Below are 15605 nucleotides of genomic sequence, written 5' to 3'. Positions count from 1 at the left end.
TTATCAACACAAACCACTCCAAAAATACCAAAATAATGCGTTACCCAATGGGATATTTTTGTCCACTTCCAGTTGTTGAATCTGTGTTTAGTTGCCTAGCAGTGTGTACAAACGTAGACTTCTCGAATCTTAGCTAAGTGTGTGAAATGTACAACGGTGAATAGCGATTCACATTACAAAACTAACACAATGCTACTTTGTGTCCAGCAAGTAACTTTGTTAGCGAAAAGCTTTCAAAATCAATTAAAAAGTTTACATTCAAACAACCAATTTATAATGCATTTTAGCGACAGTTAAAAAACTGTGGTAGGCGTATTGGGGCGCTAATAATAGCCATTAAGCATGACAATCACTATTATGTTAAAGCGCTGACCTCAATGATGTACTCATGACGTCAACACATTTCAAGCTGTTACATCATACGCATATGCACACCAGCAACACGTTCAACATCTTTGCGTGTTGTTACCCGGTAGGCTACGCATTCAAACCATGCAATACCTTTTCACAATTAGGAAGCACTTGCGTATATTGTTTTAATGAAGCATGAAATTAAACGTTTGAGCCAGCAACAAATACGAAGATCGTTCGTGTTTCTTGGGTAAAATTCACCTACTACAAAATGATTGGCACATTCATTTTGCAAAAAATGAGACGTACAAAACGGCTATTTTTTGCAGCTAGTTTGTCGATACAAAAAAATATTGCGGTTTTAAATTGCCTAAAGCATTCATTTCAAAACGGTTTCCAACCTACAAAAACAAACGATTACATAAAAGAATATCGTAATATATAAAGCAAAATGGAAGAATACAACGTTGGTCACATTGGAAACAACTGAAGTGAAGGGACTTGAACCGAATGGCTTTTGTCATTCGATTTATCGATTGAAGAGCAAACAATCTGGTGCAACCTCCTACTCTTTGTCCGACAAACATAAAAGGTTTGCGACAGAAAAAGTCCCATAGACCTCCAGGGATTTTTTTTCATTTTCCCCCATAAAACAAAATTAATAATAAACTTACCACCAGAAAAGGGAAGCAATCTCAGAACACATGTTTTATTAGGGCATTACAAAATTGCCAACCACATTTCCCCTAAATTTGCTGTGACTCATTAACCACTTTAGGCAGAAGGACCCTCGGAAGAACTCAAGCGCAATTTAACAAAATCATTCAGACTTTTTAAACGTCATTACACGGTGACGTACTTATGCGGTAAATAGCGTCATAGCACACAATCCAAGATGTACGAACAATGTTAAAGTTTTGTGTTTTGTTACAAAAACTACAATAGATACATTTTTAAAAGGGACAATGTTTGCAAGTTTCGCTCTTTAAATTTGCCTTTATCGATTTGAACTTAAACACTATAACTATGGAAACAAACTATGGCATGTACCATGGATGTGATACTAATAATTAAGTCTGCATCCAGTACTGTGTAATATTATAGACTTCCTAGTTTGACAACGTTTTTGTGCCTAACAGTCTTTGCTGTACAGCTTTTCCGTTGCTGACGGGAATACCCAAGGTTATATTTGATAATTTAGGTGTGTAATAGTGGGTCAGGACCCTCAATTGGTATATTTGGCACTGTAAAATTGTAGTTTTCATTCGCTACATAGCAAAAAACGTAACAAATTCTGGTGGCAGACTTTGATCCGTTAAACTATTCTGCCCAAAATTTGAGCAGATCTTTTATCATATTTGATGTATTTCGGTCTGTTCAAAAATGCCACAATCAGCAAGCGTCGGGTTTTATTCCAAAGTGATCGAAATCGGATGATTGCATAGAACAAAATATTTTCCCCAAACTTGACCATAACCAAAGCAACTAACAGAACAAACGACAACCACTTCTTTTGCACCACATTTCCAACCAGCGGTCATCAAATTACATTAAAAGTCATTTTTGGAATAGTATCAGTATCACTGTAAGCCGCAACACTTAGACAACGAATATGTACAACATATATACCAACAAGAAATCGATTTTCAGAAGAAATAAATTTTGATGTCAGCACCTTGAACTTGAGGCCAAACGAAGAAGTCTGTATTTTTTATGCTTTTACACAAATATAATTTGGGCACAGCAATGAAAATTATTTTCTTTGAGCTGAGTAAATGAATTAGGAAAGCTTGTGAAAAAATATATTTCCCAAAACTCAGCGAAAGATGGGATAAGGAATAAACAAAGAGCTGTACAGTGAACTACACAGTAGCTCGCGGAATGTTGCCGTGGCTTGTTAAATCACTATGCTGAGATAACAGGCACAGCTGTACACGGAAAAAGCCAGCAGTCATACTGTGGTGTTGCTGTTGCGAGATCAATTTTTATACATTTAATCGAGTGCAACTATGTAGATAGATACGGCACATATGAACTCTATAAACAAGCCACAAGTACTGTAATAAATCTGTCCTATATGGGATTAATTCCAAAACACTCAGGAATATCCTGTATATATGGCGCAGAGAAAGTACTTAACAAGGACAAAACAACACAGTAATGTGGTTATTGTTTGCCGGGTGTTACAATGGGCTTTTTTCTTAGGTTTCAAAGTTTTAGCAGCTTTCCAACCTGAAACAGTAAATTATGCTCAATTAATCACATAACAAAAGAATATTCAAATAAGCTTGCATTCGTAAAAAAATGCCCTACCTGTTCATAAACAGTCCATGCCATAGCAGCCATTAGGGTGCGACGAGTGACCCGTGGCACAAGACCACTAAAATATCCTCGAATGCCATTTTTCTGAAATTCAAGATACATTTGTTTGAAATATCAAACTGTTATCATAGCATTAACATGCTGAACTTTATAAGATTGCAAGCCACCAGACAATATTGGTTACAGCCACAAATAAACAACTAAGCTTCAAAACAATACAACTACAGTGAATAGTCCTTTGGTATAAAGAATAATATATTGGTTGTATGTAAGTTGCCATTTAAGATCTTTTGAGCTGTTTGTATTGTGCAACAAAACAAATTATAGTAATCAGACTAAAAACTTACATGGAACAATTTGCAGACCAAAATTGTATTTGCAATAGTTGGGTCACACTCACAGAGTTTTAATCAATTTCAACAAACGAGCTGGTCCTCACAAACATACCTGATAGATGAGGTAGGCAATGTCCCTCACCCTTTCAGTGGAACTATGTAGTTGCTTATGTGTCTTGATGACATCAGCTGGTTGAGTGATGCATGATGCTGCCACTCCTGCCACAATACCACAACCGAATGTGGCAGTGTTTCCTAAAACATTCAAATTACAACATTGCAACAAGTGTTTCTTAGTCAAAGTCAAATGTGGTCTCAAATGAATTGATTTGTGCACAGATGTGCAGACAATCAGTTACTCAGTAGTGTGCTACTTTATTGACCTAGTTTGGCTTTGTGACACAATAATTACCCCTGGGACAAGATACTACACAGCTTTCAGATATTCAAGATTGTCTACTGTTTAAACAATCACCTTCATATGGAAATGTAGACTTCATGCTGTTGTAGAACATGAGGTAAATCCCTGAAAATGGGGCATCCCTCAGGAGAGTGGCAAAAATTCCTCGATATAGGCCAGCAGTTCCTTCTTTAGAGTAAATTGTATACATCGCTTCATGGACTGACTTGTAGCCAAATTGTCCACTCTATCACATAATTAAACATTTTGAAAATAAAAAAACTGCTTTTTTGTGCTGTGCTTTTGAACTAAGAAACGGACATTACCTCGAAGCGTGTTTTGATCACAGTCATTGGCAACATGCATACAGTTGTAAGAGTTCTTGCAGAAGCACCAAGAATAAGTGACTCCTTGCTGGTGGGCTTTCTGTCACTATGCAGTAAAATTTGTTTGTCAACTTTTGATTGTGACACAAAACAATTAAGCTAGCTAGATACAAACCTGAGGTATTTCTGTTTAAGCCAATGTAACGATGAAAAGTACATGCCAACACCTGGCACACATCTTAAAAACGACTGCAACAAAAGCACAAAGAAACACTTTAGTAGAAGTTGTGGCATTACAAAAACTTTGACATGGAATAACAAAAACATATTGCTTACTGGAACAAATCCTTTCCAAAGTCCCCTCAGTGAATCATTTTGCACAACTGTTCGGCCCACATTCCACATAGTGGTTTGTAAGGCGCTAAAGTAGAAAACAATATAAATTACATCACGTTAAAACGAATGTATGTTTAGAATAAGATATTGAAAAGAGAAGGTTTTTGAGAAAAAAAGGAAAAAAGGTTTTTGCACAAAACAACAACAAACAGATTGCCTCATTCTTATTCTAATACCTGTTTGTAGTAATGCCAGCAAGTGCTGGACTTGTTGCTACTTGAATTCTGGTCTTGACCAGATCAAAAGGCTGGAACAAAATAATAGAACATGTTCCACTAAAACTTCCCGCAAGGAAAGACTTCACAAGTGGGTTCTGCACAAAACACAAAGTTTAATAGGTAAAAATTTACCATTTAAGCTGTCAATAACAAATGACTTACGCTGGTTAGATCCATCTTTTCAAGTTGTTATTCTCAGCAGAAAGAAGAAATAAATAAATAATAATGATAAAATGAACAAAAGTTTATAGTTCGACCAGGTTTATGTGGTGGCTGAATTGGCTAGGTGACAGAAATGATCTTGTGTCCAATCCAGGTAAAGCCCTTGACCATGTACAGATTTGGAAAAATATTGTCTTTTAATGTGTCCACCAGGACATCTTCAGGAGTGGAAGATACAGTAAAAAAGTTCATCATGAAGATTGGTTGAAATCAAACTGATTCTTCATTCGATTTCTGGTTGAAATTTAAAAGTACACGTTGGTTTAAAGCTGGATCCAAATTTCCCGTTGTCCTTTGTTATGGCTCAGAGGGTTATTACCTAGGTTTTATCTACAAAACAAACCCAATAATCTGTTGCACCATAACGTTCGTTAACAAGTTGTAGACGCTCATAAGTTACACACATTCTGTTAGTTATATACTCTAGCTAGCGGAACATTACGCTCTGAAAGCATCAATCGGTGCATCTTAATGCATCAGCATCACACAACTATCGTAACTGACGATCAACAGCATGCACTAAATATACTATGTTTGAAAAATGCTGACACTACAATTCTTTAAAGGGGAGGGGTGGTTTCAAAACGCCCTATTGGACTCCAGTTGCAAAACATGCTCGGCTTTCTTTACTGCTATTCCAGCAAGAGTTGGTCAAAACAACCTCTTAGCAGCGTCAGACCAAGTGCGGGCGTTAACCATTACCGAACAGATAACTTCTAGCTAAACCAGCATTTCCCAACAAATCCCGCGTCATCAAGCACCATTAACCTAACAACGCCGATACAAACACCTCATCTCGATTTCTTTCAACCTTTGTTGCATAACATACGTTAGAAGTAAGAACGAACTGGGCTAGGTTAGTTCGAAGCAAGTTTTCTGGTCAAGCATCTCCTGTGGTCACGTGAACAAACTGGTTACCAAACTGTTACGCAACGGGTACATATGCCCACTAATGGCGTGGTAAAAACCCAATTGTATTGTATAGATTCGTAAAAAATATTAGATAGCCTAATCTTACACCTTCGAATAAAAACAAACCATCTTACATAACTTTCGAAAAACAGTTTTAATTGTGCAACTGAACAAAAGTGCTACCCGTTGCGTAGTTAAACTGTTGCTTTGTAGCAACGTAATTTCACAATGGCTGCAGTCTTGCGAATGAATCAGCACAAAACCGGTTCAGTCTGGTTAAGCGTCACGCAAAGAGCGCGCGTCGAATGTTTCTATTGGCTGAAATCGGGGGCAGATCAGCCCAAGGCGCGAAAAAACGCTGATGTATCAGTTCGTGTACTTTGTGGTAAATTTAACGCTAAATAAAACGGTTTTGTTATAAGTCCCTTTTCCCAGAGACCGAAAAAACGTCATTGAGATGATAAATAATGGTCGTTAATGTCCATAACAATAAAAAGAACGATTACCGTTTCTCCGCTGAAATTTCACTTGAGGGGGTGTTGGAAAGCTACAACCACAAAATGCACAAGTTTGCAGTTTGGGAAACAAAGAAGTATTTGTGTCGTCACAAAAGCCAATGAAAATGTAATTACTTCACAAGAAGCTTTACCAACAACTCTTAAAAGTTGTAGTTTAGGGTAAACAAGTTACCTAAAATACCCAATAACATGTGATGACGGGAGACACAAAACGAATTCATGTAATTTCTTCTATAGTTTTGTCACTGCTTAGCACTGTTGCGGCGTACGAAGCTTGGCGATTTAGCAACTGGGCAAAATGGAAGAAATTATCAGGTAAACAAAAGTGTAAAATGTATTTTGATAAATGTAGGCGTTGAAACCAAAGCATTCGGTTGTAAACTAGTTATTTGGTGAGAGTTTCATCAACTGGTAACTTTATTTATGTAGGAATCTGCTAGATATTTCATTGTTTTGGAATAAAGCGTTGAAATAATTGCAGCTTTAGGAAGCTGCTTACCACTACCGCCACCTCTCGGTTGTTCAGAAGATCAATTTACCAACAACGTTTTGGACGATTCTGAAACAGATTTTGGCATCCTTGCAGCATTTGCTTCATTAATATCCTTAACTTTAACTATTGCCCTCGGTGCCCTACTTATAGAAGTCGACGATGCACATCCTATTATTGCACACCTTACGGAGAAAAGAAACTTAATTTTGTTTCCAGCATGCACAGGTTAGATTTTGCTTTTGGGGGGTTGTTGTTTACCCAAGAAGGTAACTTTGAAACGACATCAAAAAAGTCGAAAGCTTATCCTTGAAATCTGGTTTTTGAAGGCCGGTATTTGTAAGAAAATTGCGGTGCAAAGATGCTCCCTAATTAGTTTTCATTTATTGCAGGAGTGCTTAATTTTCTGTGCTGTGTCATAGCTACATTTCGGGTCAACGTAGTATCCACACTAAACAGACGACAAGGCGTTTTCGCAGCTGTTGGTCTTAACCCAGTCTACTCTACCTCGTACTACCTGGCTACAATTGCAACCTTATCTTCCATCATTGTCATCGTAGTGATGTCAAAAACCAACTTCCATTCATCGGGAAGAATAAGAATGTCAAAAACAATTAAGCAGGTGTGTTTAAAGCTATTTCCACCACCCGTTTCTTGGTCTAAAATGATGAAAACGGACAACGATATTCCGTATATTTTAGCATATGGCACGAAACCTCATGTACCCGGACGACAGACGTAATACGAAGATGGTGACGTTTTCCAGCATGGAACAAGAAATGGAAGAAGCCGCTGCGGAAATTTGCGTGAAAGCACTCATGAAACAAACGTTAGAGGAAGACATTGCTGAAAATATCAAACAGGTATAGTATGGTCCAACATAGCAATTCTAGGTGGCGTGGTAGGAAGGTTATATCTAATATGTGCTACTGTAGTCAATGCCAGTAGACACATAATTCACGGTGTAGTGCTTACAGATCAAATTCTCTAAATCTGCCGCTCTGCTCGTTAAAACAAGCCCAGAACCGCGCAAGTTCAAACTGAATTAAAAATAAGCCCTATAACCATCAGGCCACTTATAACTCAATATAACAGCTTGTAAATACGCATGGTTGTCAAAAAGCTGGTAAAAACACAAAAAATGATCGTTTTGAATTGATCTGTATCAAAAAACGCAACTCGATGTTAGAAACTAGCCCAATAGGGCGGAGAAAGCGCCACCCTGGCAAAACGAACTGCTTTCGGACCGAACTGATGTCCGTTCCGTCACTTTAAAATATAAATGGTGAGTCATTAGGGTCTAGAAATGAAAGTTAAAGGCTTAATTGCGGACGACTGATTGTTGGTCGTCACGAAAATTATTAGTAGTTTGTCTCCGTTTTAAAGGGTTTCTTCTAAATTTGTTTAGTAAACCCGTTTTAGTTGTGTACATGCCCGATGCACTCAAGTGAACGCGGGACGAACCGTTTAAAGCAAAGTTATAGATACAGAATGGAAAAATAATTTATGATGCCCAGCAGAGCTCAGACACTTATAAAATTGACTACACCACTGTTCGTAATATTAGCATCTGTGTGAAATAACTACATGTATATACGTTGTTTGATCAACACATAGTTTTATAAAACACAAACAGGGTTACAACATAACGATTCCTTAGTCGCATATGGTTTTGTGTTGTGGGCAGACATTTGAAGCACAATTTGGGCCAACATGGCACTGTGCCGTGGGTGAAAATTTTGGAAGCGCCGTACATCACATCGCCAACGAATATATCGAGGTGTCGATGCCGAAGTTATCAGTGCTGCTATTTCGTTGCGCCAAACCTACCTTGGCCACTGACCGTGCTCCGCTGCCATTGGGAGACGTCGATCTTACGTGATTTCCTCGTTTATTGCACTCACTAAAGCTGCTGCTTTGTTTAAAAATGTGTTTGGGTTTTTGCTTTATTAAAAAAAGGAATTACACTAAAGTAGCGCCTGTCATTAGGTGGTATTGTCATCGGGTTCATTAACACCTTTCCAGTATTTATCGTCAAAGTATGAGCTGTTCTCCAGGCGAGCTTTAATAATGTGCTTGTACGTTTCTGCCCAAGAAGGAAAGCATCGCTTGAATAGTTGCATAGTGGCAGAGGCGTCTTCCACAGAACAATGACAACCAACCTGCAACAAAAATTGGATTGTGCTGACCAAAATGCTGGTTAAAAAATAAAAAAGCACACCAATCTAACTTAAAGGCTTTAACAGTTGGAAGCATAGCTAGGCAAAAGTTTAAGTACAAACAATGATTAAAAAAATTTGATATGATGTTTAAATCTTGACTCCAACCCACAGCGGTCTCCATGCTGTCGACTATTTTATTTGTTTTTTATTTGTGTTTATGTTTTTAACAACAGCCTAAAAAAAACAAAATTTCCTTCAGTGTGTAACCATGCAAGAAAAGTAAACATGCTAGACCAGTGCTCTCCAACCAGTGTGCATAGTGCACACTAGGGTGCACCAAAATATGCATGGGGTGCACCAGTACGAAAAGGTATGCAAGGGTGCATGACAAACTTTTAATGAACTATTAACTTTGACATTCAGGACATAGATGTAGGTTTCAAATGATGTATAAATGAACCTCTGTATTTTTTTTAAATGTTGATTTTTGTTTCGGTTTAATTGACATGATGATATGCATAATAATTTTTCATATTGCTCTTTACCTCACTTCACCTTTTAAGTAAACAGGGTGCATGAGTTAATCACAACAACTTTAGGGGTTCACCAAACCAAAAAAGGTTGAAGGGCACTGTGCTAGACAACAAATCCACTGAAGAAATAAACTTTAACACACAACAGACCTGAATATTTCTTTTCAAAATTACTTTTGACATAATCTTGAGATTTGACTTATTTCGAAGTCCTGCTCTGGTCATCAATAACTTCAACTCTTTTAATTGTTGAATGTCAACGACAAGTGCTTGCGGCTGATAGAAATTAAGCACTTTGAAATCGTTTGCAATCGAATGGCCAACCACTATCTTCCCTTTTACAATTGATAACACCTGATGACAAAACAAACAAGTGTACAAATACACATATATATATAATATAACCAAAATATAAAAAGGTACAATATTATACAATAGACCAAATTAGTTTCAAGTTCGTGCCAAATACTTTGACCCACTAAAATCTAAATTGGTGCAAATGCAACAAGACAGCTCCATCTTTGGAAAATTTTATTGTGAATTTTTGAAGATTGCATTAAATTACCAAATTTTTATCTACTTTAAATGCCAGTCTTGAACATTTTTATCTACTTTAAATGCCAGTCCTTTTTGCAAATATATATGTCAAGCTGACAATAAATGTGACTAACCTCTTTCTTGGCAGAACTTAAATGCAATGCGGTCGGGGAATATATATGTTCAGGTTTTATTCCACTATATTTGTGTCTATAATCTGCCACAGCATGTTGGGGTTGGACATAAACGTCTAACAAAACATCACCTGAAAGGAAGTACAAGCTAAAGTGAAAATAGTGTCATGAAACTTTACTAACTCTTGTAAACAAAAAAGTTACCATTTAGTTGTCACAAAATAATAGTGTAATTGGTCAAAAAAAGTGTTAGCATGTTTCTATGATATGTCAACCAACGCAAAAAATGAAGAGGTAAAATTTTGGCTTTTGATATTTTTACCAATCTTACACAGTAAATCTACTAAAAAATTGGATGTGCTTATGTATAATTACCTTCAGAGTCAACGACTGAGCATCTTGCGAGTTGGTTCATTCCATAAACATTTTCTACCATTTCACAGTCTAATGCCACAAAGTGGCTTTTGAATTTCTCCCATATTTCATCATAATTTAGTTTGCTAGTGTCTTCCTTTTTTAAACAAGTCTTTGCTTGACTAAAGTTTGCAAAACTTGAAATGTTGGTGTCATCAGATGTTTTGGTTGCTGTGGAATTTCTGAAGAAATTTAGGGCTGACTTTGTTTGTAATGTTTTGTCCTTGGAAATACATCTGGATTTTTGCCGTATTGACATTATGTCATAGCAGTTGATTCGAACGAACGATTGCACAAAAGCACTTCCTTTTGAATCAGTTTGTTTCATATTCTTCCATATGTGCTTTCCGATGTTTAATGTAAATTTACTCATTTAAAACATTGCCATCCACGTTTAGTTCAAGTTGCCAGTTGAGGCTCACAAATCTGGACAAAAAACACAATAAATACACTATTCCTTTCTCAAAACAAACATAACCTATGCATATAAATATCTGCATATAGAGTAAAACAATTCTTAAAAAGAGATTTAACAATACATTTCATATGAAAATTTAAATTATGTCAAAAATAATTAATTGTTGTTTCCAGTTGTTGTACTGTGTTTAAATACAGTTATTCAAGAAAATGTGTAAAAAATTTGTTCATAACATCTATAAGATGACACTATGAAAAATTTATGCAACATATTTTGTGTGACGACCATATGCAATCAGCTTGTCATTTTGATCCCTTATTTCAACATTTGCAAATGCCAGAGTTTGTCCCCGTTTTAACACGTCTGATGTGATGATTAATGTATCACCCTGCTTTGCACTAGAGGTGTATGAAATGTTCATGTCAACTGAGACCCCAAATCTTGGATCATCCAAAGTACCAAGTGCATAAGTAGAGACAACATCCACCAAGGTAGCAGTAAAACCCCCATGAAGATTTCCACTCAAATTAAGATGCTCCTCCAACACAGGCATTTCACATTTTATTTTTCCATTACCAGCTGATACAACATTAAGGTGTTGGCCTAGCCTGTCATAGCGTTTGCTCTTAGACAAATTTCTTACAATTTGGCGTAAAGCTGTAACAGCTGCCATGGCTGTATGAAAAAAGTTGTTAATGAATAATGTAAAACAGATGTAAAAAAGTAGTTTTTTGTAATGATGTACAAAGACCACCCCAGAAGCTTTGGATGTTAGCTAAATATTATGTCCAAAAAGCTATACTTTGTGTTTATATTTTTTACAATGTATTTCCATGTTGAACATATATACACCAAACAATAATTTGTGGCTTGCATGTTATAGTGACAATAATATATTTCTCAACCTGAATAGTTTATTGGTCAGTTTTAATGAATAAAAAATAACTTTATTCTTTGTTTGGTTTTAACTGCTTTTTTTACAAAAGTTCCGACTGAAATAAAAAACTTAAAATCAATATTCGGTCAAAAACTTTTTTAACAGTGGGAAATAAAAATAAATAAATCCCACAATAAATTACGACCATTTAAAGTAATAAAACTCTAGCTGCACCTCATCTTATAATATGGTTTTTGTGTAAAATGAAACCAATTCCAATTGTACTTTTTTTAATGCAATTTGCTCACAAAAAATGTTCATACTTAAGGAATGTACTTTAAAAGATCTTCTTTCTCAAAAAAAACAAAACAAAAAAATAAACCCTTGTAGTTGGTCTTGCTTTTGGACAATTCAATTTAATGAAAATCGCACTATAGTGTACAATCTAGTAATCTACAAGTATAACTACAGTACTACACTAACATTACATCATTACACAGTTTGATACATAGTAACTAGACTAGATAGTCAGTACTCAGTAGTTCTATTTTTAGCAAATCTGAATTCTTACTTTATAGTTACGTTCGAAACTCTACCCAAAGTTCCAAACTCCCAAAGTATATGACTTTTTACGTAGACGGCAATCAGCAAACATGCACATGGGAAAACTTTATTTGCTGACAAAATATCCGATGATCGGACGTGAAGATTTCCAAAAACATCCAATCAAGCTAAAACATCGTTGTGTCAAATATATCAATTTGCAAGCTTGTGTGCATAGGCGCCGAGTTTCACATCAACGCATAAAGCCCAATATACTTATAATAGAATGCAACGTTTGTCAAAGCCTCAAAAAATGATTTTTTTGAAATTAATATTTGAAACACTTTGCTTTAACGCAGTGATTCTCAAACGCGGCTCCCAGCTACTTATTTTGCGGCTCGCACCAAACCTCTGAAAACCTCCAAAGATTGCTATTTTAGCTTTCCAGGCAACAATCTTTAGTGCTTTTCCCAAGGCTTCGTTTTTTGCGGCTCCCTACACACTTACAAAACTACCATTTGGCCCCGACAAAAAAAAGTTTGAGAACCACTGCTTTAACGTTTTTATTGGTTTAGCAACGTTTAGAAAATGTTTCGTTAAGTTGTTGCTCTTGTATCACCTAAGGTCCTAAACCTAATTTAGCCATTTATTACATTTATTGTACACAATAATGGCCAAACATTCGCTGCCAACAATTGCGAGTTTGACGTCATAAACAAGGCACTGGTTGCAGTTTCTTTTTGTTGCTTTTTGCCACCACGCATGTTTAAAAGCAAAAATTGTTCCCAATTTTCTTCAGATTGTACGATGTTTCGTACGATACCGCTACAAATAAGCCAAAATATCTACGGTGGCCGCCACCGTGCTTTACAAACCCAAGGTGGCGGCGCCACCCGGCCACCGCCTACTCGGCGTCTGTACTTGTGTGTACTACCATTTCGAAATGGAAATAAGAATACAGAACACACATAAAATAAACCAGTTTGCGGCGAATTAAAATTCTCAGCATGGGTCTCCAACTTAAAGTTTGTCCAGCGCCAATTTTCGAACTGCATTGAAGCCGCGGCCCTATAGGTGTCAAAATGCTTTCAAAGATATGATACTGCACGCTACACAACTCTATTAACACATTTTAGGCCAGCTCTTGCCAAACGCAAGTCTCAGTTCTTTAGTGGTTGAAGGTGCTATTTTCGTTGACATCCAAGAGGTCATATCGTTACAAACTTACTTGCGTGTTCAAGGCTTGGTTTGCGCATAATTCAAAACTTTTTTGTCTGTGATGTCACAAAACGCTCTTAGATCGTTGATATACGTATTCAAGCAAATAATCCTAATTGCTGTAGTGGTAAAACTGAAAATTTCTTTCAGCAGCTTAAGATTTTGTTTTGCTAAAGTGTAAAATTAACTTTAGCGTTGAATTTATCTTAGACCGCAAATTCAATTTGTTTCTTATGAAAATGAAATAATTTAGAAAGTGGAAACCACTGTCCTAGGTATCTGAAACAATCTATGCGGCCTACTCAGGTGTTAATAAAATTGCCTCCCGGGCCGTGTTGGAGTCTGGAGACCCCTGCTTTACAGGCTACCAACACAAAAAGTTGTCAAGGAAAGTCAGTTTGCAACTTTGTTGTGGTGCGTGAAATTCCTTGGTGTAAAATAAGATAACATAGTTTTTAAAACAATGTTATGTACGCTTGCAATTCGTCGTCAAGTACAAAAGCATCAGTACACGTATGCAGTTTAAGTGGCTGATATTTTGCGCCACACTTGAAAATCTCAAATTTGAAAAAATCTGAAAAGACTAGCCACCAAAGGGACTTTGAAAAGATGGCAAGGGTGGATCATTATAGTTTTAACCCATTTTTTCGTTTGACTCGAAAAATATGTTTATATTTGAAGAGCCTTAGGCTATAATATTTGGTACCAAAAGCAAAAAGTTTTTTTTAGCAAAACAATTTTCATTAACAGTAGCAGTAGGTGTAGGCTAGGCTACACATCACATGTTTGCGTACTGTAACTTAAACAAGTTTGGGACCTATACAAACATACACATGGTTGCTTTAATCGCATTTCGTGTACAACATTTAAGACTACAAAAGCAGAGAACTCAGCACTGTATCTTTGGTGCCTTTAAATAGGCTGCTACAGGTTCACTTGGCGTGTTAAAAAGTTTTCTATGGCATTTGGTACCGTCGCTAGGTAGGCCTACTTCTATTACTGTGGGCGTTATTTGTAGATCGGAGAAACTATAAGAAAATTTAAATACTGTAGCTCAGGGGTCGGCAACCTTTTTTGTACTGCGGACCGTTTTTGAAACCGAAATTTTATCGTGAACAAAAAAAAAACTACAAATATTTCGCAATGAAAACGACTAAATTAGTTTATTATCCCCGGGATCGATACATGGGCAAAATGTTCTAAAGCGATTTAACCTGAAAAATTAAAAATTATACGACCCGGTAGCGAACTCGTCGCGGATCGGTACCGGGCCGCGGACCGGCGTTTGCCGACCACTGAGTGTACCTAACTGGTTTTGATGGGAGGTAACTCGTAATTGGTTCGACGCAACTCGAAAACACTGCGGGTAAACCATTTTGATGCCACGTAAATCGAAAACACTTAAGGTTACCCGACGAAACTTACAAATCCTGCACGTAGGCTGTGTTTAGAATAGGGAATTCAAGCTCAGGGCTGCATGGCTTAGTAGGGTAGGCCTACTTTACCAGCAGTATGCTGATTTGCGAGCTTTAACAACTGTAAACGGGTTACTTGCAGTATACCCTTAACGAGTTTTGTCGCAAAAATAGGTTACCTGCGTTAATGATCGAAGTATAAAGTGGTCTTTGCGCACCAATTGATTTGTAACCCTACGTCCCAACTATTGTTTTACGTATTCGCTAGTGTCGATAAAAAGAGAATTGAAAGCATTATTATGTGACAAAGAAATACTAATGAAACAAATACATGGATTGTAAGGTTAGAACTTGCAATGTAAGTTGGTCAGGAGCGCCGGACCATTCGGCCAAGCTCCTGTTTGGACAGTGGAATTGAGTAACATCTGAATTCCGAACTACAGGTAACCCTAGTGGTGGCGTCCCTGCCCTCTGCGACGGTCATGGATAGCGTTAGGTGGCGTGATAGTTACAGTGCAAGTTTGTAGTTTGCATCGCACCGGCCTTTTTCCCCCCAGGCAGCTTTTGTGTTATTTTCGTCAAGCGGCGTAGCGTGCGGCTAGCAAGGTTTTCGGCTGTGAGTTTTTGAATAAGACTGGTGTTGCAGAACTTGCAGTAAGGTTAGCGCAATGTTAAATTAAGAAAATGATTAGTGATTCAAGAATAAGGCTTTATTTAATGCCTGTTGTTTTTAGATTGTTGTGATTGTTATTGGTATAACTATAGCCTATTTAAATTTGCAACATAATGTATTAGTGAAGTTGGTAAATGTAGTTTGAGGTTTTTGTGCACAAGAACTCTGTTAGTTGGTAAAATATGTTGTTG

General features: G+C 36.9%; 4 protein-coding genes across 4 annotated transcripts; 1 reads left to right on the top strand and 3 right to left on the bottom strand.

The window, feature by feature from the left end:
* Nucleotides 1-1743: 1743 nt before the first annotated feature.
* On the bottom strand, nt 1744-4932 carry LOC145228172 (mitochondrial glycine transporter-like). The gene is made up of 9 exons (XM_080093177.1): nt 4511-4932; nt 4307-4443; nt 4071-4155; nt 3910-3983; nt 3735-3840; nt 3484-3655; nt 3121-3263; nt 2665-2757; nt 1744-2583 (listed from the first exon to the last, which is right to left on the bottom strand). Exons 1-9 carry the CDS (start codon nt 4523-4525, stop codon nt 2560-2562), a joined length of 849 nt encoding a protein of 282 aa, XP_079949303.1. The 5' UTR covers nt 4526-4932; the 3' UTR covers nt 1744-2559.
* A 1132-nt stretch (nt 4933-6064) lies between these two features.
* Nucleotides 6065-8372, top strand: LOC145228189 (uncharacterized). The gene is made up of 5 exons (XM_080093198.1): nt 6065-6315; nt 6482-6718; nt 6883-7112; nt 7192-7353; nt 8178-8372. The coding sequence occupies exons 1-5, from the start codon at nt 6195-6197 to the stop codon at nt 8370-8372; spliced, it is 945 nt and encodes a 314-aa protein (XP_079949324.1). The 5' UTR covers nt 6065-6194.
* Nucleotides 8373-8418: 46 nt separating this feature from the next.
* Nucleotides 8419-12228, bottom strand: LOC145228162 (apoptosis-enhancing nuclease-like). Its single transcript, XM_080093167.1, has 5 exons — nt 12137-12228; nt 10232-10696; nt 9857-9987; nt 9336-9539; nt 8419-8652 (listed from the first exon to the last, which is right to left on the bottom strand). Exons 2-5 carry the CDS (start codon nt 10641-10643, stop codon nt 8476-8478), a joined length of 924 nt encoding a protein of 307 aa, XP_079949293.1. The 5' UTR covers nt 10644-10696; nt 12137-12228; the 3' UTR covers nt 8419-8475.
* Nucleotides 10696-11389, bottom strand: LOC145228182 (acyl-coenzyme A thioesterase 13-like). The gene has a single exon (XM_080093185.1). It carries the CDS (start codon nt 11359-11361, stop codon nt 10948-10950), a length of 414 nt encoding a protein of 137 aa, XP_079949311.1. The 5' UTR covers nt 11362-11389; the 3' UTR covers nt 10696-10947.
* Nucleotides 12229-15605: the final 3377 nt, after the last annotated feature.

The sequence above is a fragment of the Phallusia mammillata genome, chromosome 1 (assembly GCF_965637545.1).
Source record: "Phallusia mammillata chromosome 1, kaPhaMamm4.hap1.1, whole genome shotgun sequence".
Taxonomy (NCBI): domain Eukaryota; kingdom Metazoa; phylum Chordata; class Ascidiacea; order Phlebobranchia; family Ascidiidae; genus Phallusia; species Phallusia mammillata.
The sequence above is the reverse complement of the archived record's forward strand: the minus strand, read 5'-3'. Positions and strand labels throughout refer to the sequence as shown.

Coding starts and splice junctions, on each gene's coding strand:
- LOC145228182 (XM_080093185.1), bottom strand. CDS start 11,361: ATGGCAGCTGTTACAGCTTTACGCCAAATTGTAAGAAATTTGTCTAAG.
- LOC145228189 (XM_080093198.1), top strand. CDS start 6,195: ATGACGGGAGACACAAAACGAATTCATGTAATTTCTTCTATAGTTTTG. Junction 6,316..6,481: donor AAAATGGAAGAAATTATCAG/GTAAACAAAAGT, acceptor AAATAATTGCAG/CTTTAGGAAGCTGCTTACCA. Junction 7,113..7,191: donor TGTCAAAAACAATTAAGCAG/GTGTGTTTAAAG, acceptor CGTATATTTTAG/CATATGGCACGAAACCTCAT.
- LOC145228172 (XM_080093177.1), bottom strand. Junction 3,841..3,909: donor CTTAAACAGAAATACCTCAG/GTTTGTATCTAG, acceptor TTTACTGCATAG/TGACAGAAAGCCCACCAGCA. Junction 2,584..2,664: donor CATGGACTGTTTATGAACAG/GTAGGGCATTTT, acceptor TTACTGTTTCAG/GTTGGAAAGCTGCTAAAACT.
- LOC145228162 (XM_080093167.1), bottom strand. CDS start 10,643: ATGAGTAAATTTACATTAAACATCGGAAAGCACATATGGAAGAATATG. Junction 9,988..10,231: donor CTCAGTCGTTGACTCTGAAG/GTAATTATACAT, acceptor ACTTCCTTTCAG/GTGATGTTTTGTTAGACGTT. Junction 9,540..9,856: donor TAAGTTCTGCCAAGAAAGAG/GTTAGTCACATT, acceptor TTTTGTCATCAG/GTGTTATCAATTGTAAAAGG.